Genomic DNA, 26,437 nt, shown 5'->3' on the forward strand with positions numbered 1-26,437 from the left:
ATAAAGCACTTAATGATGGTGAACAGAGAATGAACCTACTATAACAACCTAGTCATTGACAGGATGGAACGAGGATTACACAAAATTCTATATACTTTTGGCAAACATTTTGTTACATTGCCTCTTTTACATTTCCACAGAAAACAGCAAATAAATGACCTCTCTTTGACCAATAACATAATCCATTTCAATCCAGGAGCTATTTTAATCACACACATAATGGCAGCACTCATGGCAAATTTCTATACATATATTATTATTGTTTTTAATCTAAAATATTTTTTTCCTTTTCTTCCACATTCATGCCTTTTCATTCTAAATCACCTAACACAGTGACACAGTGAACACACATTCAAATAAAGACAAAAACGGTAACATACATTTTACATCAAGAGCTTCTCAAAACCTGATTTTGATATTTTAGCTAAAATAATTTCTTTTTAACTTTTAAGTCAAGTCTTTTTTTCTGTAGACTATACACTATATTTTAATATGAGTTACCCATGAGTAATAATGCAACAAAAATAAATATTCATTAAATGTCATAGTTTGTCATAATACATTTTAAAGACAAGTACAAAATGGATCTACCCATGCACTCAAACAGTATGCAACAAAATGTTGTCTTATAATTGTCACTGACTGGGGCAAAGCTGTGAATGGGATGTTGCACACAGTTCAGAAAAAGATAAACATCTACTACCACAGCCAGGACATTTGTGGGTAGAGCCAGTGTTCTTTACTATCCATATGTATATAGAATCTCAGCATAAAGTTTCCAGTGACTGCAGTGTAGTTGCTATTTCCATGTCCGCAGGCAAGTGTAGCAAGTCTCTATGTGGTGATCAGTTTGGCAAGGTGATTTTCTGCCATTTTTTTGACCACATTTCCCCCCCCCCCCGTTTATTTAAACAGATTTGGTCTGTTATTTAAAGTGAAAAGCTAAGTTCTGCAAAATGCTTTTCTGAGTAACAGCAGAGCAAACTAACGTCCTCTGAATTCAGAGAAAATTACTTACTCTTGTGATTCTTGCAAGCAAACATGCAAAATGGTTTCATACTTTTCACAAGAGGACAAAGAAAGAAGATTTTGGAGTTTTTGACCTGTCCGATCTTATCTTTTTTCTTTTTTTACAAAATAAAAATGAAATAATTGTCAGACCTTATTTTTTTCTGAACTCTACCTTTGGTTGTTCATCACAATATTGGCATTTTCTCTAAATATTATTTGTATTTTTTATTGTAAAGTCCTGCCTCCTGATAAAGAAGGCCAAAGGGACAACCTTTATCCCTGTCATTTACATTACTACAGTACTTTAACCCTGACATATTCTTAATCTGCTTTTTTCAGCACGGTCCTCACTCAAAAAAACAGCATAATTTTCAAATCTTCACAAAGAAGAAAGAGTAAGAGCCCAACCAACAGAGTTATTCAACAAAAAGAAAGTAACAATGTATGTAAAAAGAATAATCCACTCTGGAAAAATTTGATAAGTATAACCAAATCCTCTTTGGTGAGAAAATTCAGATTCATGGAGAAACCAAGATGGCTGCTAGATGATCACTCAAGGTTTCTGGCAGTTCAGCATGACTTTGGAGACAAAATGGACAATGGTTGAAGCAGGCTGGGCTGATTCCAGCTCAGCAAACAGATGAGTCACATTGTCAGTCATGCTTCCTTGTTTTCGAGCCACAAACCCAAAAAGTCTGTATTATAAACCAGAGTAAAGTCGTATTAGTAATTTTTTTTTTCTATTTAAGTATTTAACAAAATTATTGACATTGATTTAATGTGGTATACTCACTTTGCTACACCACCCTCTGCTTTATTCCACCTGTGAAAACAACGGGATACGAAACTCTTACTGAATTTAAAGTGACCCTATTATGGATTTTTGAAAATTACATTTCATGCAGTGTGTAACCAGGGGCGCCTTAAGATAACCAAAGTCCCCTGGGCTACAGCATTACAGTAGGCCCCCCGACCCCAGAAAACCTTTTTTTTTTCTTTTTTTAAGCTTCCTAACAATTATTTGTCAAATTTCGTTTTTTGTCTTGTTAATATGCTAGTTAACATTCACAACACTGTTCTGCGTAAAATGTGAATATTAGCGAATGTGCAAATTCACTCTTTACCACAAGGTGGTGCTTGTGGAACAGCAGAATTATATAGCCGTTACATAAAGTAAACACTACGTTATTATGGGCATTATACGGAGGTAATATGAAAAGAAAATGCCATCAAAACTTTCCTGGCTGAAATGTGAGTTTACAGGTATGATTTAAACACCATTAATCACACAAAATATTAATTATTCATCATCAGTAGATCAAAACAACAAGGCATGTTGGCATAAATGTGGGTTATTTGGTGATTGCTAACTGCGTTTTTATTTTGAAACATGACGTGCTCACGTTTAATTAGTTAAATCACAGCGTATAAAGTTTAATGATCACATTTAAGCAATAGGACAATTCCTGTTTTACCATCCCCAGATTTAAAATTGAGACTTTGAAGCAGCACTATTTATGGAAAAAAGATGACACCGATTACATCCAAGCAAGTTACTGAACTCTCACTCTATGACATTACAGAACGTTGTCCGGTCCAGTTCCTTTCACACAGCAGTTGTGTTTCTGTTAATCTGCGTGTTGACGATACTCTCGTGCTGTGGTTATTTACTAGTGAATGCATTGTACATTCCGCTTACAGTATATCGATGGAACACGTGGAGCATACCAACTATACAAACTGTGTGGGGGGAACCTAAATTGAGCCATTCACAATATTGGCTACTACAACCAGGAAATCCACTGAAAATGAGTGTGTGAGTTTGTTTACAGAACGCTGTTGTCACTACTGCAAACTCCCATATAAATAATTATTCAAAAAATATAATTTCCCTGCAGCCAGTGGGTCCCCTTTCCAGTGTAGGCCCCTGGGCTTCAGCCCCTTGAAGCCCGTGCATTAATGTGCCCCTGTGTGTAACACAGCTCTAAGTGAATGAAAACATCCTGCAAAGTTTTAAATCTGAAAGTGCACCGTGTATAAATTTATTGTCTCTCAAAAGAAAGAGTCGACTCTGAGTCATTGAATCTAGTTGTTTTTAAAACGAATCCCAAGCCGTTTCATGTTGACGTCAACATGAAACATTAGTATATTGCCCGCCCACTTGTTGGTCTTTTCTCGTTGGTCTGAATGAAAATGCTGATTCATTCTTTGCCACCAGGTGTCACTTTTGGAACGGTAAAATAGCGGTTTCCCTGGTAATGTTGTACACAAAGCAGCACTGCAAGCACAAACACTGCTTTATCAGGCATTACAGGTATTATGAAATGGAAATGAAACCAATCGGACCAATCTCCACAGATTAGCGTCATTCAAAGGAGGGGTTTGGAAAAATGAATCGTTGAGCGAATCGTTTGGGAGTCCTTGAGCAAGTAAGGTAAAAATAAATGCATATTATAAGACAATGAAAGTGTTTTTTGACCTTGCATGCATGTCAACCTGTAAAACCAAAATATTAACCTTTCATTACCCATAATAGGGGCACTTTAATGTAAAACTATATTTCCTGAAAGGATGAAATGTATTACATGGACCATGCAGATGAGCAAACTAAAATACCTAAACAAAATACTTACTTTCTGTCTTGTGGGTCCAAATTGCAGTAAGTGATCATGTTGATTGGGTAATGACGACGGAAAAAAATCCTACAAGGAAAATTAAGTTTGGTTATTCCAAGATCACACAAGCTTGATTCAAGACAGCACCTAAAGTGATAGTTCACCAAAAAATGTAAAGTACTCCATGATTTACACACCCTAAAGCCAAAGGTGTATATGACTTTCTTCTTTTAGACGAATACAATCAGAGATGGCCTGGCTCTTCCTCTATTGCCAGAATGCAACTCTCTCCTGAACATGCATAGGATAGTTAGAGGAAGCTAGAGATTACAGTTGTAACCTTTTCACTGGTGAGTTTAAAATATTTATGCTGTCCCCCCAGAGTGAGATATTTTTAGGCGACCGTTATTTAAGAACGTTTCCCCTTATGTTTCAATAGCAATGTTTCAAGTGACACACCGCAGCCAGGAAAACACTGTATGACAGATGGATCGCTTTTATTTCATTTTTCCTTTTTTATTCAAAATATTTACACACTTGCTTACCATGTCATCAAGTATCTGATATTCCAATTCACAAATATGTGTGAGTGTGTTGTGTCGTTTAAAAACCGTCATAAATGAGCTTGATCGTGATCTATAACGTGAGATGGGCGCCACCATGTTTGTTCGCGCTGCAGTTCAGAGAGTCCTGTCAGTCGGATTTACAGGACATGAATTCATCAATTTCTCCCGAAATACATGCAAGTAAGTGGCTGGTGAACTGGGAGAAGAATAAAGTAAACTTTATAGTTACTTACACTATGTGTATCTGATATGAATAAAATACGTTGGCAAATTATATTTAAATGGATTGTTATTGCTGCTTCTATAGACATCCGTGTGTATTTTACAAACTCTAAATGTATTGTTTTACTACTACTTATGTGTATTTAAATGTCTGAAACCTAAAATAAACATTATGTGGTTAAAAACACTGTGATTATATGATAAGTGCAGAGCACTCAGCTCAGTGCAGGGCACTCAGCGCCAGCCACAGCTCGAAAGCAGTTTGAATTGGGCAGTTATGTGACGTCACCCAGGGTCACAGAAATAAAAATCCCACATGTGGGACAGTACCGCTCAAAGGATAAGGATATTTTTCTTACACAAATGCATCACAAATGATTCACTTCAGAAGGCCTTTATTAACCTCCCGGAGCCATGTGTAGCACTTTTTATGATGTATGGATGCAGTTTTTCGGGCTTCAAAATCTTAAACCCAGTTCACTGCCATTGTAAAGCTTGGAAGAGCCACGACATTTTTTAACCAGACATATAACCCTGATTGTATTCGGCTAAAAGAAGAAAGTCATATACACCTAGGATGGCTTGAGGATGAGTAAATCATGGGGTTATAATAAATTTTGGGTGAACTGTCCCATTAACAGTTGTCTATGTAATATTTAAAAATTAATCATATTAAATCCACTCACTTTCTCTGATTGTCAGTGAGTGTGATGCCCTGTGTGGACACTTTGAAGTGGACAATGGTTGCTGTAGGAGAGCATCTGGCAGCAAGCGTTTCAGTGATGGCTTTGGCCACAGCCTGAGGACCAGTCAGCGATTCCATATCCACAGAGTTTATGTACAAAACATTACATGCTGGGAGAAAGAGATAAAATAAGTGTGAAATAGAGTTTGCATCTCAAACAACACCAAAACAGTCCCACGTACAAGGAATGACGTGAAAAAGGATGTCATAGCTATTATATGAGGCAAGTCAGCTGCTATCACTTTATTTTAAGGACTGGTTTCAGATGCACATGGTGAGTAGTTGATTTTCATAGCCAGTAGTTACTATAAAATTAGCATGCAAACAGTAACACAAATGGTGGCTAGGGGATAATGTGCCATATTTACCATACAAATCTTCAGTAGGTTTAAGAGGTCCTGAAGTGGTAGAAAATTGACAAGAAATTAGGAGACAAATGAGATTTACAAAGAGCAACGAGGGAAGTGAAAGAAACACTCACCTGCTCCCTGCTTTAATAAATCCATGGTTGAACTTGTTGGTGTGGCTAGCTCCAAGGCCTCTTCATTTGGATCTGTTCACAAAAAGGTCACACATGAAGACAAGTTGAAAAATGGCACCTTTTGAGAAGAGGTCAATTACAGGGGCTACAGGGATTGGTTGATAATAGCATTCTCACCTCTTGTAGGGATCATAATCTTGCATGGAAGAGCCAGAGGTGTGATGGCATGTTGATATACGAGAGCCGACAGACACCCTTAAACACATACACGCAAAAAGGACAAGTTATAGCACACACAAGCTAATCTGTGGAAGACTGCAGACTACTATTCAAAGGGTACCAATTTAAGTCAGTACAATACTCAGCAGACAGAAAATCATAAAAGCATCACCACTGGAAATTAGTTTTTACCAAAGTAGGGCTCGTTTGGGCAACCCTTAAGTCTCACACCCTTGGCACTGGTTTCAATCAAGAAGTGTCGTACCAACTCATTTGTGATGTCTCCAACTTCAAAGCAAGAATAAAAGATAAATGAGGATGAAGTTCTGTTCAGTGATGATTAGTACAATGCATGTAGTTATATTACCTTTCTTGTTCTGCTGCACCGTTGGAGGGGGAGAGGCTACTTTCATGGCCAAGCCATATGCTCCTCTGAAAGAGTTACTGTCTCGAATGACAAATGCTCCTGGTTCACGATCTTTAAGAATACAAATGGCTGGAACATATAAAAGAGTAAATGCATCACTAGTCATCCATATATCCCTACTAAGGCAAAACGCTGCAACTACATTAATGTTCAAAATAGTGTCTTGATACGGCCTGCCCTATAATAGATGGGTTTGGCTCCACTTTACACAGATTCAGAGAAAACCGAGTGTGAAAACTGGCATCAAATCTTTTACCTTGTTCCCTGGAGATTTCTGGTTTGTACCAAAATTTGGATGTATCTTGAACAAATTTGATATTGATTTTTATATCTGGAGGTCCATCTGCTGAAAAAGAACAAATGGTTTGCTGAATAGTTGATCAAATGAGTACACACATCTGTTTCATTCAGTAATTTTATTTTCAAGATTTGTATCTGCAGTTCTTATGTTACCATATATTGAGGCGATCGCAGGTGCTTGTGTAGGAGTGGAAGCTTTTCTACTTTCTATGCTGTCTGTTGGAACACTTTTAGAATTCTCTGCAATGGATCCTGCTGTTACGTCCAGGGGCAGAAACAACGAAGGGCTACAGGATTGCTCTAGGGGAAATGAAGGGGTAGCAGGTCCAGGCTGAACCAAAGAAGTGGTGCTTTGCCTGGACTCTGCTCCATGTCTCTCATCTAGGGTGGCCTGAACCCTAGGTGGGGCTTTGTGATCTGGGCTAGAGGCAACTGGAGCAGGTGAGTGGTGGTGGTCTAGCACAGGGCTTGGCGGGATGAACTTGCCGCTGCGACCCAAAAGAGGGCTGTTGGGAGTGGTTGGTTCACTGCCGCCATTGCCTGTTGGTAGACGTCGTCCCAAAGCAGGGCTACTTGAACCACCAAGCCTACGTGGAAGGGCAGGGCTTGGAGGTGTATTGGTGGCAACTGTACGGTGGAGTGTGTTGGGGCTTCCTGGAACGTGATGAACACCCACGATGTTAACAGTGGCCTCATCAGGGTTAAGGTAAGTAAAGGTGTCTAGGAAGAGAGGAGCCCGGATTGGCTCAGATGGAAATGATGCAAAGGCAGGCTGCCTTCCAAAACTGTTAGAGAGCGCAACATAAAATGGAGAAAGTGTGAGTATATTAAATTAATCAGAAACATTTCACCCAAACAGATGAGGACACATACTGTACATATATTTTGAATTTGAAAAAAAAGGGACAGTGGTCAGACAACTGTTACCTATCAGAAATAGCATTGCTGACTGGTTGAGGTGGATTGAAAGTGTGGGCAGGAGGAACTGGTCTTTCAAAAGCAGGAGAAGATTGATGCTGCAAAGGAGAAATCAATCCCCCTCCTCTAACTCCTGTTGCCACAAAACCATGTTGCTCTACAAGAAATAAATAAATAAAAATACAAAAAAAGCTGTGAAAGCCTTTTGACCACCGCTGCTTGAACATTATATGACACAAATTTGGTGATGATGTGATGAAAGCTCTAGGATGAGTTCAAAACTGTATGTTTTCAACAAAATTTTAAATGGAGGGCAGGCAATATGCCTGATTATGACTTAAGGCCAAGAATACCAATGTCAGAAGGAGCTGATTATTAGGATTATGTTTTTTTCTGAACACTTGCTAGTGCTGTCCTGAAACTGGTCTACATAAGGGCTACCCAACCCTGCTTCTGGAGAGCTAACGTCCTGCAGAGTTTAAGCCCAATTTTTCATTAATTTCAACAAATTTACTGTCAATACAGATGCTCATATGACACACCCCCAACTCAGAAACTCTGGGCTTAAAGAAACTTCTGAGTTTCCCACTCGTAATTACCACTTTGTGGTGGCATTCATGTGTGTTCAAGTTGTTAATACGATCTATCCAACATGACTTGAATGCATCATGAGCTCTGCAGGAACGTAGATCTTCAGAAGCTGGTTTAGCCACCCTGATTTATCATTGAATTTAAAATAGGAAAAAAACTTAACAGAGTCACAGAGCAGAGCCTTTTGGCAAAATATTGTTGACACTATAATACTGAAATGCAATTTCAATAAAACCCACATAAACAAGAGGGTTTGCAGGAGTTAACAGGAGTGAATGTGTGCAGGAAGGAGAGTGTAGCATTCTTTGAGATAATAAGCATGTCAGTGTAAGGGTTTCCACTGTCATTTGAAAAATACTCTTACCTTCCATATCATCACTAGAATCAGAATCTGACAGCAGCAGGCATAAAAAGAGAAAGAGGAGCAATGACAGTTTTTTTAAAAGGGGAAGAGAATAATAACAGTGTGAATGTTGTGGGAATGCATAGCAGGAGGACAGTGACAGAAATTAGCACTGTAGATGAATGAAAGGGGTGGGGCAGGGGGGTATTTCTGAATACTATTGGCCATGTAATGGTAAATAAACCACGCAGTCTATTTATTAAATGATGACAAAACTGTAAAATATACATAAGTGGACAGTGCATCATACTGGTTTTACAGGTACTCACCTGAACTGCTTTCTTGTACTAGAGCTTCTGTAGGATTCTGTGCCTTCATTCCAGTGGCTGAAAGAGCGGCCTGACCAGAATGGCCTATTTAAACAAAAATACTGTCATTGTTAGTTTTAAGTGCTCAGAAGCCACAAGAAAAACACCAGTCATGCACAGAAATGAACTACAAAAGTGCTAAAAATGGAAATTATAAGTTAATATAAGTCTATAAGAGATATACGTCTTTTTAGAGATTTATCTTAAATCACTAGCTTTGTCTGTAGTAAGGTTGTGAACAATATAGGAAAGGTAGGAGTCAGGAAATGTGTCTCACCACCACTACTGCGGGTAGGACTAAAAGGAGCTGATTCCATCTCGTCAAAAGCCTCCCTGTAGCTATGCACTGTTTTCTGAAAGGGAAACATGCAGGATGACAAAATATTAAAGTACAATGTACAACTAAGAGAAGTAAAAACACTTTACAATAACTTATTTAAAACATTACAATGTTAAATGAAATGATAAAGTGAAGCATATATCTCCCAAATTCATCCATTATTATATACCTCCTTAGGTTGTCCACCTGGGTTCATTGCAATTGTGTTGGCAAAGTCTGGAGATACAGGTTTCAATGGAGAGCACACTCTGTGGGCTGCATTGTCATTTTGGCTGCTGAGGTACTGGCTTTCACTTGTGGTTCGTCGGCGCATAGTTGGCATGGCTTCATCTGGGGTTACTGTATGTGAATGTGATCCTAAAGAACATGGAAAAGTGTTCTAAATTCTTCAAGCAAATGCAGATAATGTGTAAAAAGGGTACAACTTTAACTTTTTGGCAATTTTAACTATTCAAATATCAGTGTCATTAGATTAAGGATTATTTCAAGGATTACAGCGGTTTTATTAAAATAGGCCATGCCCTTCATCATTCATTGGCCTCTAGTGGCTATGTTTTTGATGACTGAAACCTCCCCAGATTTGGGCCTAACATAGAGTATGTGTACATTTATGATAATAGCTGGTTGCATTCAAAAGTTATAGTCATGTAATTAAAAGCAACATGTATTTGATAGTTATTGATACTGAGACTCCAGAGACATTTTAATTCAGTTCTGTGCAAAAGGCCCAGTACCAAAAGTTTTGCCAAAATCCAATACGGTGAAAGACTTCTAGACATGAAATCATATAAAATTTGTGTTAAGCTTGACCTAAGGATTACAGTGCTATAAAACTGAAATAATCTGTGACATACAGAATGGTTTAGAAGTTATACCACAAAATGTGATATTCTTGATGACCTTGTGCTGGGATCCCAATAATAATGACAAAAACAAACTTTGACTCCTAATAATAATTCTGACAAAATGCTTTAAAGGTTTATTATATTTCCCTGCATACATTCAGCTATTGACCTTTTAATAACTCTAGTAGATAAAAAACGAAACAAAAACAAAGAACCAGGCAGAATGCAAAATAAGACGACAGAGATGTAGAAAGAGGACAGAAGGGAGTGGAGGACAGAGGGAGAAATGGAGGATTGTGAGAGGGGACAAACCAGAGAAGGAATAGGAACGATGATGTTCAGACCGGAAGGACATGCTATTGGAGATGCCCCGGATGCGGGCGTTGTACTCTGGGTGGAGGAATGATGGTGTGGGTTGAAGCAGAAGAAGAGTAGGAGTGTGAAGGTGCATGTTGGAAATCAGTGGTGTGAGGGGTGATCCATATACCACAGCAGAGACAGACAGAAGGGGGGGAAAAACAAGAAGAATGAAGAAAGGGTGAAATGGCAAAATCAAAATTAATTTGGTTTCAATGTAGTTCTTTAAAATACAGTGCTACATTACAAACTGTACTGTTTTCTCGAATATGTTTGTGTAATTGTATGTGGCTTTCCATATGTGAGTAAATAATCAAGTAACAAAAACGATACAGTGACTTGTGGTACTAAGAAGCGCTAGAGACAAATCCTGTTCCAGCAATTCCATTCACTGCCAGAGGGTGGTGCTCCTATGTGTTTTCCTGTAATATCAATAGTCTGCTATTCAAGCCAGAGAATGCATGGTAGCTGAAGCACAGAGTTGTAAGGTCTATTCTGGCCACTGGCGACTTTCATCTATGCAGCTATTCACTCCTACACAGAGGACAGTGTTGACATAAACAGTGTGAGTTTCTGCCAAGAATACTCTATATCTACATGAGAAATGATGACACCTCTATAATCTTCTTTCATCAATCTTTAGTCTGTAGGTCAACTTTATAGTTCAGTATTAGAACATGCCTTCATTGTTTATCTATGCAGTGGGACATACTTGCAGGGCATTTTTTCCAATGTTTTTGTTTGGTCTATCTTCTACAGGACTAAATCAAGAGATGAGCGAACTTGTTGACATTACTATGGCTCCATTAAGTTACCAGGGCTTGGTGTATTGTCTTTCTTTGTCAAATATGGCTTAACATTAGATGCCGCCACACTCTGTATGAGACTGTTAAATGAAGCCAGAAGTAGACTAAACTAAACTGCATGCTTTAATTATGTCAACATGAGGCTGGGTAGAGTCGTTTACTGATTATCCATCAAGTTGTCACTTACCAACTTTAATAATGAACCATAACAAATGCATGCCAGCTTCAGCGAACTTTGTTAATTTTTTATAAATTACTCCAAAATATAGAGGCAAATCCAAAAAATGCATCACATAAACTATAGATTATTTATAGACTTTAGTGGACACTTTTTTCAAGTTTCAGTCATCTTATGCATGCAGCAAAAGCCATGTACTCGTTCCTTCTTCCTCACCTGCCACACGGTGGGCCACAAGTCCCTCAAGGTTTAGCATCTCGTCCTCAGACTTTGGCTCAGGTTCTTTTGCAATCGTAACAGGGGGCAGTGGGGATGATGATGTGCTGTAGCTTTTCTGAGGGCCTGGGAAAGTGCCCTGAAGGTCTGGAGAGTAAGACACCTCGTTGCTTCCTGGGTAGACATACTGGGGCTTAATTGGAGATGGGAGGGGTAAAGTTGGGGATGGTGTTGTAACTGGACCTCCACGGATACTGTAGGGATCTTGCTGATACATAGGTGAAAGGGCCTGAGGGGACTGGTAACCCCTCTGATGGTGCTCAGATAGTGGAGTCATGGGGTAAGCAGGTGATGATCTTTGTGAGGACTGGCCAAAACTGGCAGAGGAAGAGAGAGGTGGGCCACCAGTGACACTATAGATGGCCTGGTCAGCCTGGTAAGAAGGTCTGGCTAGTGTTTGGGCAAATGGTGGATGGAAAGCTGAGATGTACTCTCCTGGGGGAGCACTCTGAGATTTGTGAAATGGTGTATGTGAAGGCTCCAAGTCAAGCATAAGCATGTTTAGGGCATCTATAGACTGTTCTACATCCTGTTGTGAACCACCTCCACGAGTTGGGAAGCGTGGCAGGGCACCATTTGAGCCAAAGAAGGGGTCATCCACAAGACCATATTGATGCCAAGCACTGAGCCCTCGCTGCACTGCCTCTCGGCTGCTGGTGTTACGTTCAGGAGCTTGTGGCATGTACTGAGGTCCTCCATCCAGCATCAGACCACCATATGACTGCGAGCGATACATTCCTTCATTTTGCCCACTGTACTCGATCAGTCCATGTGCTGATGATGACCCTCGAAGCTGGTGCACAGGCATCTCCTTTTTAGGTCTCCGCTCAAGGAAATTCCCACGTTGTCTTTCTACTACTTCCACTACAGTGGACTCAGTGACTGGTTTGCTGTCAGCTGGTGTATCTTGACCCTCAAAGGAGGAGAGTGTGCCAAGACTGCCTGCACTGTTATCTCCTACCTGGCTTTCTGGCAGCTCGTCGTCAATTATGTCAGTTTCACGCTCAGCACCAGCTTGTCCGTTAACGTGGATCTGGGCAGGCACAAGGTGCCGCACTCCAACCCCTGGACTTGTGTTGGCAAAAGAGAGGAAATTCTGATGAGGGAGAAGTGGTGGTCCCTCTGACCCACTTAGAAGCTGTTCCAACTCTCGGTTCTCACAAGGGCTAACTGCAGTCTCAGGGGGAGCTTGGCTCACAGGCCCTGAGGATGACATAGACTGTTGAGCATCATCTGTGCGGTCTGTCTTAACAGAAGCAGAAGAGTTTCCTGAGTCACTGCTGACAGAAAGAGCGTGGTCTGCAGCTGGTAGTGGATGGTTGGCAACCGGAAGAGGAAGTGCGTGTTCAACTACAGGAGGAGCACGGTCAGTTGAATAAGCACCATTGGCTGACACAATTCCCTCAAGAGAGTCTTTCTTCTGAACCCGGATGTAAAGGCTGCCGTCTACTGGACCTTGAGAATGAGCAACATCTGAAAAAGAGGTTATAAAAATGGACATTATAACATTATAGAATCACTTTGTCAGTTTTCTTCATTAGAATCAGTTTTCTCTATTCTAGTTCACTCAAAAATGAAGTGTATTATATCATTTGCTCACCCTTATGAAATGCCATTGAACCTATACATTCTTTATTCTGCAGTATTCTTAAAATTGTATGTACGACACATCCTCTGTGTTCAGTACCTTATCTGAAGTCATACCATAGCTTTGACAACAGAGGCCAAATTTAATCCGCTATTAATCCCTTCACTGGTGAGTTAAAATATTCTAGCGGTCCCCCCAGAGTGAGTTTTTTTTTAGGAAACCGTTATTTTAGAACGCTTCCCCTTACTGTTTCCATGGCGACACGTCATGCTTGTCATGTGACACACCACGGCCACAATAACACTGTATGACAGATGGATCGCTTTTATTTCGTTTTTCCTTTTTTATTCAAAATATTCAACTTGCTTACCTAATCTGACATTCTGATGCACAAATATGTGTAAATGAGTGTGTTTTGTCGTTTAAAATCCTTTATAAATGATCTTGATCATGATCAATAACGTGAGATGGGCGCCACCATGTTTGTTCGCTCTGCAGTTCAGAGAGTCCTGTCAGATTTACAGCACGTAAATGTATCAGTTTCTCCCGAAATACATGTAAGTAAGTGGCCGGTGAACTGGGAGAAGAATAAAGTTACTTTATAGATAGTTGTGATAATATGACAAGCGCAGTGCATGTCTCTCTGGCTCAGCGTCAGCCAAAGCGCGAAAGCACAGTTTGAATTTGGCAGTTACATGTATGTGACGTCACCGAACGTTCTAAATCCCATATGTGGGACCGTACTCCCAGGGGCACGGAAATAAAAATCCCATATGTGGGACTGTACCGCTCAACAGGTTAACTAAAAATCTGTCTTCGAAATAGAAACTGAAAAAAATCTGTCTGTGTATTTTTTTGTTAAAGTATTGGTTTTCACTCACTCAAATTCATTCACTCACACACAGTCCTTCACAATGTCCTTCCAAAAAAATAAAAAAATCCTTCAGTCCTTCAAGATTACATTTTTTTTGTCTAGTTTGAAACAGAAATAAAGTAAAACACATATTTTAATTATATTCCTGTGAAGATTTGGCTAGGTGGATGAAATAACGGAAGGTTAGTTGGAGGTTGAATGTTTTGTGTGTTTCATGTGTACACTCAAAAAAAAAAAAATCAAGACAAGATCAAATCATGTCAGTTTTCCATTACTGAACCAACAACTGAACTTAAAACTTGGTTCTGCTGAAAGCCACAAATTGCATTTTGCTCCCCTTTTTCTTTTTGCATGTGGGTCATATTTTATTATAGCAGTGTTAGATTTCTTTCTTTCTTCCTTTCTTTCTTCCTTTCTTTCTTCCTTCCTTCCTTCCTTCCTTTTTTTAAATTAAAGTGGTTTGCCTCTTTAAGCCATTTTAATTTGTATAGAACTTTTCACAATCCATAGTGTTTAAATGCAACAGAAATGTGTCTTACGAATACATCTTCAAAAGATGTTTGTAGAGAGAAAAATCTTTGAGAGAGATAAGACTCATGGGGAGCTCATCCTCATGTCATTACAATGAATGTCTATTTCTGTCATGAAACTCTAGATTGTGCAGGCTAATAGGCACTTAACACAATCTGCTGCTATCACATTATTCACTGCACGACACAAGCAGATTGGTCTTTGTTAAATCTGCAGTAATGCAGCGCAACATTTTAATAGTTTGGCTAAGTCTTGCAGCGCAAAATCCTCAACCTCCCCCAGCTCCACCACAATAGATCTGTTATGGTTAATTTCTTGTGTGCTATTTGTGCAGCAGCAGAATGTCTTACATGCACCCAGCAGCGTGTCTGTGTATGTACTAGCAGTAGTAAGTCTGCATACTTTGCTGAAACGGCAGTAATCAACACATTTATAATCAACAGCAGCAGCATGTATAATAGATATATTCCGCCAAGACCAAATATATTAATACTGTCACATCCGTTAACATGCTAAATTATTCAAAGACTTGTCATGATAGAAATGTACATAATGCTAAATATTATCTAATTATATAGCATGTGTTATATAAGTTATATGGGTAGCACTTTATTTTGCAGTGTACATACTATGTACTTATTATAGCAACTGCAATAACTAGGTAATATTAGTACCTAGGTACTAAACTTAGTACCTAACTAGGTACCAACCCTAAACCTAGCCTTAACCCATGTAGTTACCTTATACTACCAGTACTTGGATAAGTACAATGTAAGTACGTGTACTGTAAAATCAAGTGTAACCATTATGTGTTTATTGAATGAATGGATTGATTACATTTTTCAATGTTACCAAGCGAATGTTAAAACTGTTAGGATAATGATTAAATTGTATAGATTTGAATATATTTAAAGTCTGTCTTAAATTGACTAGTGTGATGCAGGCAGTTATCACTGATGTTCTTTGCTGTCTAGCTGATACAGTATAGGCTGTAGCTGGCAGTTCTATGTTGGTTTATAGTCTTTTGAAATCTATCCTAATGACTGGAATGATGTAGGCAGGTTTTCAGTCTCTCACTCTTTGTCTGGTATAGAGTGTAGAGCACATTTTCTATTAGTATGGAGAATGATTTTCTCATCATATGTGACCATCACATGTGGTGTTCCCTAGGGATCCATCTTAGGGCCTCTGTTGATCTCTCTTTACATGCTTTGTTCCCTCTGGCTTCCATCTTCCACAAATACAAAATCTCATCAGTTATGCCGATGGTTCTCAGCTTTATCTCACACACCCAGTCACCAACACAACACAACACAACAGAGGACCTTGCATGTCAAAAAGTGACACTAAAGGGGTACCTTGAGCGTCAAAAAGCGACGCCAAAGGGGTACTGACCAAGCGTCAATATGTGACGAGTTGGGAGTGAGAACATGTTGCAGTCAGAGCTGTTTTCTAGGTAATCTATTAAACCTCATTGTTGGGTCCAACTAATAAATGAAAACTTTGCACTACTGTACACCTTCAACATACTCTGCACAATAAACACAGGTCAGTCAGATCAGCTAATATAATTCTCATTGCTTTTTGGTTTTTCCCTTCTTTGTCATTTTTTATTATAAGTAGTAATAACAGCAGCAGCAGTAGTAGTAACTGTCATGTGTCTTTTGTTCTGTTGTGTTTCAGAGACTCTTATGTTGACGCTTTCAAGCCTTCTTAATTTGTGTTATGTTCCTTTTGTATCTCTTTTCACTCTTCCTGTTATTTATTATTTCCATTGGTTAATAATTTTATTCTACACTGTTTCAGCTGCCATTTGTCGGTTTTAACTATTCCTATGTTTTCCTGTGAAATACTATATACTGTGATGCTGTAGTCAATATTTCTGTTCATGAATTCTTTCTATTTCTCCTAGAGTCTTGTTTTAGTATGCTCCTGAGTTTTTCTTTTCATTAATAAAATTGACTGCAATTAGATCCACTATTACTTCTTTCTTCAACTACACGTTATAATAATTAATTATATATTTAATTCCAATGTAATGTATTTATTATTTTACTTTAATATTTTGCTTATATGATTTAGAAATCATTGATTGTGAAGGTATATTGGGCTAATAGGCTTGAGCCAAGGTTGCAGGTTTGAGTCAAGGCAAATGAGACCGCAACTATAACATTTATAAGATTCCACAATTGCCCAATCATCAATGTGTTGTGTATTCTCATCTCCCAGCCCTGGTAATTGGCACACTGCCTTGTTAAAGAAGCTTGTGCTATAAACTGGAAAAGGACACATTAAAATATGTAACTTAAACCTACGTAGTGTGTAACTAATGAATGATTGTTGGTTGGGGTTTAGAAAATATGCACAAACCTGACTGCCATGATGATGGCCAAGTTTTACTAAGTCTGTCTAGCAACAGCCATGGTATAAGGTTAGGACCAAGGGAATGATATCATGGGTAAATAATGCCAAAGTGTTGGTCAAGAGAGAGAAGAGGCAGAGGGTCATTGCAGTTCAACATACCATAATCATGTTATGCTCGCCAAATTTATAAATAGAGAGTGAAAGATAAGGACATACTAATAAATAACAGAAGGACAAAGAGTAAAAAAAAATCATGGAATGAGAGGAGACAGACATTATGGCAGCAGGGAGAGGTTGAAAAAAGATTATGAGGTGGGAAGCAGACATGTAGACAGCTAGGCAGAAATGGCTAACTGACAGACAGACAGACTGACTGACAGACAGATAGACAGACATGGGGGGTGAGTATATTATGACAATTTACAGAAATGAAATAAGCTGTAAATTAAGTAAGCTGACAGAAATGGCAACTACATGAGAAAGCCTAAGAGACAAGTTACTGTAAGAGTTAAAACAGTTGAGGTGGGGGTGGGCTGTTTATATTCAAAATGAAGTCACATAGCGATCCAGCTGCTGCTCAGTAAGACTGCACAGCTCATTCACATTCAGCATAACATCCTTTCATCACACACACATACACACACACACACACACACAGGTTTGCATTTGTGAAAAGTGGGGACATCCCATAGGCGTAATGGTTTTTATACTGTACAGACCGTATATTCTATTGCCCTTTACCAATCCTACCCCTAAACCTACCCCTTACAGGAGACTTTGTGCTATTTCAGATTTTCAATACACTCCATTCTGTGTGATTTATATGCGTTTCGAAAAGTGGGGACATGGGGTAATGTCCTGAAAAGTCACCTTCTCCTTGTAATACCTATGTCATACCTTTGTCATTATACAAATTTATGTCCTCATTTGTCACAAAAACGCGTACACACACACACACATCATTGCATTTGTGGTTTACGGGGACTCTCCATAGGTGTAATGGTTTTTATACTGTACAAACTGTATTTTATATCGCCCTACACCTAAACCTATCCCTAAAGAAAACTACTGGCAATTTTGGAATTTCATAAAACACCATTTTGTATGTTTTTTAAGCCTTTTGTTTTACAGGGACACAGGAAGTGTCCTTATAAACCATGTTTACGTAGTAGTACCCATGTCATTATATACATTTGTGTCCTCATAAACCATATATACCAGTACACACACACACACACACAAGCACGGATACAGGGCACTACTCAATTTCTTTGCAATTACTTGTTGCAAACATGTTTAATTTAAATAAAATCTGGTAATGAAAGGATTTAAGATGAAATAAATTCAGATCAAATGTCAAGAGAGACAACATTGTCATTGGCAGTGAATCTATGTTTATTTTGTTCCAATTTTGTAGTGATTAGCCAGAGAATCTATGATTTAGCTTCCTATTACCAGTAATTTTACAGGATTGGGGCTCTAAAGGGGTCAGTCATATTTTCTGCTGGGTCCAGCACCCCTCTGGCCCACCCCTGGCTTTGCTTATGATAATTACAGATTTTACAGGTGCTGACAGCTAACTTAGTCTCAGATTTTTAAGAAAGCTGAGATACAGAGCTAAAGCTTCAGCCCCCAAACAGTGTCTAGTTGGGGTCCAAAAAGTACTTGGAAAAACATCCCAGAATTATTAGCATTTATAGCATGCATTCAACGTTGCATGGATAAGTTATTGCCAAACCTGATGGCCCATTAGTATGATTAAAGAATTCCCCCTCCCCCCAAAAAAAGAAATATCTTGTGTCCTTCAGTGTAAGCAAAGGTGCATTTTGCAAAGGACATTTACTTACATTTTCAAGTGGCAGAGAAATAATGATCTATAATGAATTCTTAAATATTTATTATTGATATTTTTCTTTGTTTATATTTATTTACGTCACAACATTTCTTTGCTTTGAATGCTTCAAAATTCTAAAACTGTGTTGTCTATTAAATGTGATCTCAGATTTTTAAATTCATAAAAGTTAACATGGCAGTGATAATGCACTGTAAAAACATACTTGCATAGCTTTAAAAGTAATAAAAGAGGAATATAGAAAAAAGACATCCCTAAAAAAAGCATTATCTCAGAAATGGGACCAAAAAAAAAAACACAAAAAACTGTAAATATCCTTAAAAAAGTATTGCAAAATGTATTGTCACAATACTGTACCCGTGACAAGACCCATTATACAAAGGCTTGTATCTGTAACCACACTGGATAAAGTACTTTTAGGATCACAAAGAACATATACAATATCTTCCACTAGAACAGTACTGTGCTGTACAGTAAAAAAGTACAGTATTCTAATTCATTGTCTTTGTTTTAATAAAAGTTAGAAGGAATATCATTGAATATTTAATCTAGATGAACTGATCACAAACGGAACATATGTAGAAGCTGTTTTTAGATTATTGAGAATTTAGTCTCAGATTCAAGAACAGATGCAACACAGAGATGCAGAGCTGAATTTTCTGAATGTCCAAATTGTAAAACATTTTCATATGAGATTCAGAAATTATTCATGGTAATTTTAGCCCGTACAGAACTGTTTAGATCAGAACTCACTTCTAGATCTACAAATACTGACCCTTTTCCGAAAAACCTGGCAAAACTATCTCTCAAAATCCACCAAAAAGATACATAGCAACAGAACATAAAAATCACACCTTGTGATTGAACACACACAGATACAGTACATGCATTAAGAATGAGTAGAATACTTTGAATGAGGCAACTTCCACTGTAACACTTACCTACTTTCAAGCCCAATGGAAAATCAAATTCAGTTCTGATTCCAACAAGTGTATAAAGCACTGCTCACCAGACTTTGCCGGTCTCTGTGTCTTTGACGTGAGATCATTGTGTCTAATTCATTAATCAGAGTTGCTCTCTTTTGTGAGTCACTCTGACCAAGTGTCACAGTCACCTCTCTCTCTCTGTTCCACACACTTCCCTCTCTGTCATTCCAAAAATGCCATGAAGCTGTGCAGCAGCCAAATATGGGAGCCTGAGCTTTAAACATACCCTGGTGGCTATACTGTCCTAGAGCACCCCTCTGTCTTTGTCATAGATATACATACACACAAACAACACACACACTTTAACTGGGAACACACAAATGGAAATGTGTAGAAAGAGGTTTGAGATTTGAACCATGAAGTAGAGAGTGTCCCTTAACCTCAGCAGTCTCACAGACTATTTCTTGCCTTTAAAAACCATGCTTGTTTGTGTCAGCTCTTTTCTAAGGCTGGACCATGATCACAGGGTCTGCATTTGAAAAGATCTGTCTCTGCTATGTGTCTCAATTTTTTTGTTCATACCTCATCAATCGTATGTTCTGTTTAGGGTCTGATAACATTCCAATTTGTTTTGCTTTTTAATTTGGTTCTGCCAAAGATCCAAATGGCATGTTACATGACATGGCCATTTATAACCTTTTAGAGAGATAAAGTTAAACTTATCTGGCTTGCCAAACTTGACCTAAGCTCTAAGCACCCCCTGGACAAACGGACATAAAGGCTGAGATTGGGTGGTGGAGGATATGCTGGAAAAATTATCACAGGAGTGAGGTAAGCAGCCTTCTATACCGGTATATGTATCTTGTGCTGTGATTGGCAGGATTAGATGATCATGCTCCTCCATAATTATTATTTTTTTTTTATGTTTGTAATGTTGTACCTGATGTACGTTTTTATGGTATATATTAAAGTTGGTGAGCAGAAATGTTCCATGAGGATCTTGTGAATACACACAAAGGTCCAATGGTGTGTGCCAACAAATTGAACCACCCTTAACTGTCCATTCTCAGCTGAGCTTTATTCTGTTTCGTAATAATGTATTTGATGGGATGATGTCTTGTAGTAGTTGAGTAATATTAATAAAAATATATGTAATTTTTTTATTTTTATAATTTATTCAAATAAATTACTAGGCACATAATTCACAACTACAACCTTGCTTTGTGCACAGAGGTATTGTCATGGTGAAATAGAAAATGGACCTTGAAAATACACAACAGCTGAAAGCACAGTTCCAGAATCTGTATGCATTGAGAATTGTCCAAAGAAAAAAATACTGCAGTAACCAAAGCAGTCAATTAAAGGGGTGTTCACATACCTTTGGCCCTAAAGTGTATCCAGATCCCTAAGCGAAACTGCTGACACAGTGGCTGCATGGTTGTTGTACATTTTCATCTTTTGCAGACCCAAGCAAGTTACAAAAGATCTGAATATTATCTACACAGTGCACTGCAATTATTTATTTATTGCACGCTCCATTACTGATCAATTTTCATTGAACTTTGAAACTGTGAATCTCCTTAGGGCTCTGTGCCATTTTTCAATGTCCTGCCAATGTCAAGACCGCACCAATCTTTCATATTGCCACTGTATCTATTGTGCATACAAGTGTGTGTGTGTGATTTGGGGTACCCACATCTCCTGGCCTTACCCACCAGCCATTCCTCCCAGAAGAGGACACTGAAGAGAGGAGTGTCAGTTTTCCACCCCTCCCTGGGGCTACCAGCAGGGCCACTGACGGCTTCTATTTCTCCAGATGCTATTTAAAACTCTGATTGGCAGGAGGCATGGGAAGGGCTCTTTATGGCAGACCACATGGGTTAAAAATATTAAGCCAAAGGAAAAGTGTCCTAATGACCTGATACACCATTTTCTCACCTTGAAGCTGAAAAAAAGGTCCCCAAAAAATCTGAGTAATCCCATCATAGAGTCAAATTACTTTATTTAATATGCTGAATACCATAAAGAACAATCATAATCCATGAAGCAGACAATGTTTCAAGTAGCATCCCTAGAACCTTGAGGATCTCCTGATCTATTATCAGCAGTCAGAGGAGAATCCATACATCCCTGTGACGAGTGGGGGCGGGGCCGAGAGCCGTGGGAACGGAGCGAGGCTGGTGGAGTTTATTGATAATGAGCGACACCTGCACCACTCACCGGTCTCGAGTCCCATGGAGGAGCTCCGGAAGGATAAAAGGAGGAGTGACGACAGTGAAAGACGAGAGAGGACCAGGCCTGGACTTTATTTTGTGTTTTGTGTGCGGCAGTCGTCTGCGAGGGGCTGCCGCTTTACTTTCATTTTGTGTTTGTTTATTTTATTAAAGTTTTGTTAAAATGTTTGTCGGTTCCCGCCTCCTTCTTCCCGAACTACGAACATTGTTACATTGGTGTCGAAACCCGGGAGGAAGGAGGGACACGCTGTCAGAGAGCCCTCGCTGCTGAGGAGATCGGGCAGCAGGAACAAGCAGAGAGACCACCGGTGGCTGACCGAGGCGGTGGTGCTGGAACTATGGAAGACGAGGTGGGATGGAGAGCTCGCTGCCGCGCTCCTGGGTCGGCCCCGTTCGCCAGGAGGCCGGAGCCTGCTGCCATCCGCCATGATTGGGGAGGAGCAGGGAACGGGGGACTCGCTGCCGGCTGCCCTCAATAGGAGGAGCCATCGCCGTCCCCCAGGAGGCGGAGGAGCGGTGGGCCATCCACCAATGATGTCCAGTACCATCGCATGGCACCGTGAGTGAGAGCCTCTCAGCCGGTTGAGGACCAAGCGGCAGTGTGTCCGGGAACTGGACCGATCTTTTTTTTTTTTTTTTCCTCTCTCCCATCTCTCGTATCTGTCTCTCCTCATCCTTCCGTCTCCTTTTCTCTCGCCTCGTCTGTCTGTCCTTACCCCCAGGTACGCTGCGGCCGCCGTGATCGGCTCCCCCGGAGCGAGGCCAGTGGAGTAATTGAAAATGGACGACACCTGCACCACTCACCTGTCTTGAGTCCCACGGAGGAGCTCCGGAAGGATAAAAGGAGGAGTGATGACAGTGAAAGACGAGAGAGAACCAGGCCTGGACTTTATTAAAGTTTTAAAGTTTTATTTAAGTGTTCGCCGGTTCCCGCCTCTTTCTTCCCGAACTACGAACTTTGTTACAATCCCATTTGGCCATCCTTGTTCACTTGGCTGTTTATGCCATTCAGCAAACTAGTATAACAACTGCGAAAGACAGGTGCCTTCACAAACATTTCATGACCACACCAGCACATCAAAGGAAATGAGACATGGTGTACATACAGGGCCAAATGACATTTAATTTTGACATTCGTCCTGCCCTAAAGTCAGTTGTAACAACAACAACAAAAAATCTCTGAATCATCAAGATTCAGCTGACACAGATGTCAGCAAGCAAACACCAAGAATAACGTTTCTTACCATCTTTAACATCTTCACATCTCCTGTTGAAGTTTTCATAAGAGTCCCAGCGGATCAGGGGGTCCTGGGTGTTGTAGTCAACAGAGACACTAGGTCCGTTCTGTAGATGATCCAATCCTTAGAGGGACAAAAATGAACTTCAGAGTTGAGGCCTTGAAGCATGCATATCTCTTCTATCAAGATCATATATTTTCTAGATGATGAAAAGATATGTACAATTTACAGTTTTGGTAATATAAGCTTACCTTTGATTTTCTCTGGATCAAAAGAAAAGATAAACTCCACCTTTCCATATTCAGGAAATCTCTCATCTGCTAAATCACATGTTTGTGATTAGTCTGCATGCTGTCTCATCCATAATTAAAAATAAACATGTATCAGCAAAAGACAACAGACTAACCTTTAAAGGTCTCATCAAGGTCATTTTTGGTGAAGATCAAAGCTAAATTGTGTAACGCACATGTGTGGAACTGCACTCTGAAGATCACATCCCTACTGGGGTTTTGATAACGCTTGTGATAACATTTCAGCTTCAGGATGGAGGATATGGAAAAAAGGCGGAACACCAAACATATGGGGTAAGAAGATAATATGGAAAAGACATTTAATGAATTCTTGCTCATCTATAATCATTTCAGTGTCAATATTTTTACCATTGTACTGTGTCAATATTGTTACCATTGTACTGTGTCAATATTGTACTTCCTACCAGTATATCTCCTTTTAATAGCAGGCCAGGCTCAATGGTGATACAGATGCTCGTATGGCTGTCGCCTTGAACGTTACTGTAAAACACAGTGGGGAGGGGAAAGGAAAAATGATGGATGGGGTTATTACAGGCATACTTCAAGCTGTCTCAATGCGGAATTATACAGACTATGCCTAAATGGATGACTAGCTTATTAACCTATTATCATCTACTGAACAAGAACATGAAAATTTAACAATTTAACTAGCAGCAGTAGAATATCTGGTGTTACACAGGATATTAACGGCATAAAAGCACAGACTGAAAAACAGATGGACAGAGAAGTGTTTGACGTAAGGGTGAAATGAGAAAATTATTAGAGGGTAGACACACACACACACACACACACACACAGGTGCAGATTAAGATGGGTTACTCCCTTAACAAGAGGGCAACAGATGTTATACCAGACTCTCTTACACAGATACTAATACAGTAAACAGCATGCAGACTTTCAGCTTGATATCATAAGAATTCATATTTATTTATATGTAACATTTATAAAATTTTAATTTTTGAGACCTTAACCACATACCTGCCCTAAACCTAATCCCTTTTTATTAATATAAAAAAACGTATCAGGCAGATAAATGTACAGTAAAAATTATTTTACAGTAGGTCACAATATGCTGTTAGTTTTACTTTTTTTTTTTTTTACTTCAAAATAAAATTTTAATATTGTGTAGATATAAACATCATTCAAAGCAAGTTGAATATGGCACTACAGATCACACAGAACCGAATTAAAATGTATGTTAGTTACTAAGCACAGACTTGCTACAACCAGACTTTACATACAATGTCTATGATTACAATAATGAGATCACAACTACACTTTATGTATTAAAATTTTTCAGCATGCACACTAGGAAGCAATTTACTTACTAAATTCCAGATGTGTACACAGGCTGCATTGCTTGATAGATTTTGAGGAAGGGTCGGCAACCTGATGGGGTTAGATATAGTACAGCACAGCACAGATTTTACAGTTGCTTGTACACAGCATAGAATAATATACATAAACATAAAATTGTACTGATGAATTGAATGTGCAGCAGTGTGTGCGCCCACCTCCTTTTGACTCAAAATTAGGGATGCCATGCATGATGACATGGTGAAGGAACAGGGGCTTGTTGTTGATTTTTACATGACCAGAAAGGAGACCAGCGAAGTAATGCACATACCTATACATCCACACAGCATTATGAAAGGGGAAAAACACAATATATGAAAATGCAATGACAATTTTTTATATTTTTACATTTTTACATTTTTTAGCCCTTTTCAGTGATCACCATCATTGTAATGCTTAATTGTATTTTGGAGCCATTAAGAGAAAATATACTTATATGATGATTATATGAAATTGGCGTTAAAAAATCCCCAAATGACCCTTAGATTTTAGAGAATGAAAGTGTTTTAGAGAATGTATTATTAATCATTATTCATAATGGTTGACTCTTAACATCACTAGATTTAACTCTAATTATCATGGATATCTTTTTATGTTTTACTGCAATTCCAGTTTTAGCACATGTACTTTGGTAGCACCTGTTGGTTCAACCCCGAACTGCAAATGCATTGACTCAGTTCAAGAAAAGATGTGATTCACAGATATCTAAAGCAAAATTACCTATTTCTCATAAAACAAAACAAAACAAAACAAAACAAAAACAAAACACAAAACAAAAGCAAATCATAATTTTAGTGTGGTTTTGCAAGCAGCACTGATTCCAGGACCAGTATTTGAAGTCTGCATGGATATTTTGCAGAGTCAAAATAGGCATGTGTGGTGCATTGCTGACCTCCTCTGGGAAGGCTGGCCCATGGGCATGGCTTTATCTTCATAAAAATGCTTCATGGCAAACCTGTCCAATGCCTGGTCAGCACTGAAAATATGAATGCAAAACATAAACACTCTACACAAATACATGATCCTCTCTACTGCATCCTAAATACACAACAATGTTTCAAATAGACATATCCTACCTGGTAGATAAGTTACTGTAGTGCATATAAGCACCCACCACAACACCAGTTCTCCCCCAATTTCCCTGCAAGAAATGTTGCCAAATTACCAAATGATCAAGAAGAACATGCAAAGTGAAAACAAAGCAGTTACTGTCATTTTGGGATTTCAGTTCAGTAATTTGTTTAACACATCCTATTTCGTAACGCTGGCTAGTTTTGAAATGCATGCATCTTTTTTCCCCTAATTGTGTGAATTGGGTCCACTTTTGTTTGTTTGGACCTCAACATATCTTCTTTTGTGTTCTGCAGAAGACAGAAAGTCATACAGATTGAGGGTGAGAATTAATGATGCAAGATTTTTCATTTTGGTGAACTATTCCATTGATTCGGACACCATTAATTTTCCAACCTGGTATTTCCAATTATGTCAGTGGTGGTTGCTTGTCTGGCACAAATTACAACTTTTGAATGAATGAATGATGCATTTATATAGCGCT

At 39.0% G+C, this 26,437-nt stretch overlaps 1 protein-coding gene across 1 annotated transcript in view; it reads right to left on the reverse strand.

Moving 5' to 3' along the window:
• Nucleotides 1–262: 262 nt before the first annotated feature.
• Nucleotides 263–26,437, reverse strand: part of tns1a (tensin 1a) — a 60,666-nt gene continuing 34,491 nt past the window's right edge. The window contains exons 8-33 of the mRNA XM_016273631.1: nucleotides 25,959–26,023; nucleotides 25,775–25,858; nucleotides 25,041–25,153; nucleotides 24,855–24,915; nucleotides 23,931–24,006; nucleotides 23,622–23,751; nucleotides 23,467–23,535; nucleotides 23,222–23,338; nucleotides 11,549–13,081; nucleotides 10,304–10,381; nucleotides 9,316–9,503; nucleotides 9,084–9,159; nucleotides 8,768–8,851; nucleotides 8,460–8,486; nucleotides 7,514–7,661; nucleotides 6,740–7,371; nucleotides 6,543–6,632; nucleotides 6,227–6,355; nucleotides 6,052–6,147; nucleotides 5,818–5,895; nucleotides 5,641–5,712; nucleotides 5,528–5,557; nucleotides 5,101–5,269; nucleotides 3,645–3,713; nucleotides 1,805–1,834; nucleotides 263–1,706 (exon numbers count right to left, since the gene is read on the reverse strand). Coding sequence (XP_016129117.1) covers nucleotides 1,565–1,706; nucleotides 1,805–1,834; nucleotides 3,645–3,713; nucleotides 5,101–5,269; nucleotides 5,528–5,557; nucleotides 5,641–5,712; nucleotides 5,818–5,895; nucleotides 6,052–6,147; nucleotides 6,227–6,355; nucleotides 6,543–6,632; nucleotides 6,740–7,371; nucleotides 7,514–7,661; nucleotides 8,460–8,486; nucleotides 8,768–8,851; nucleotides 9,084–9,159; nucleotides 9,316–9,503; nucleotides 10,304–10,381; nucleotides 11,549–13,081; nucleotides 23,222–23,338; nucleotides 23,467–23,535; nucleotides 23,622–23,751; nucleotides 23,931–24,006; nucleotides 24,855–24,915; nucleotides 25,041–25,153; nucleotides 25,775–25,858; nucleotides 25,959–26,023 — 4,386 coding nt within the window. The 3' untranslated portion in view covers nucleotides 263–1,564. The remainder of the gene's footprint in view (nucleotides 1,707–1,804; nucleotides 1,835–3,644; nucleotides 3,714–5,100; nucleotides 5,270–5,527; nucleotides 5,558–5,640; nucleotides 5,713–5,817; nucleotides 5,896–6,051; nucleotides 6,148–6,226; nucleotides 6,356–6,542; nucleotides 6,633–6,739; nucleotides 7,372–7,513; nucleotides 7,662–8,459; nucleotides 8,487–8,767; nucleotides 8,852–9,083; nucleotides 9,160–9,315; nucleotides 9,504–10,303; nucleotides 10,382–11,548; nucleotides 13,082–23,221; nucleotides 23,339–23,466; nucleotides 23,536–23,621; nucleotides 23,752–23,930; nucleotides 24,007–24,854; nucleotides 24,916–25,040; nucleotides 25,154–25,774; nucleotides 25,859–25,958; nucleotides 26,024–26,437) is intronic.

This window comes from Sinocyclocheilus grahami, unplaced genomic scaffold (genome assembly GCF_001515645.1).
Source record: "Sinocyclocheilus grahami isolate Dianchi unplaced genomic scaffold, SAMN03320097.WGS_v1.1 scaffold80.1, whole genome shotgun sequence".
NCBI classification, from domain to species: Eukaryota; Metazoa; Chordata; class Actinopteri; order Cypriniformes; family Cyprinidae; genus Sinocyclocheilus; species Sinocyclocheilus grahami.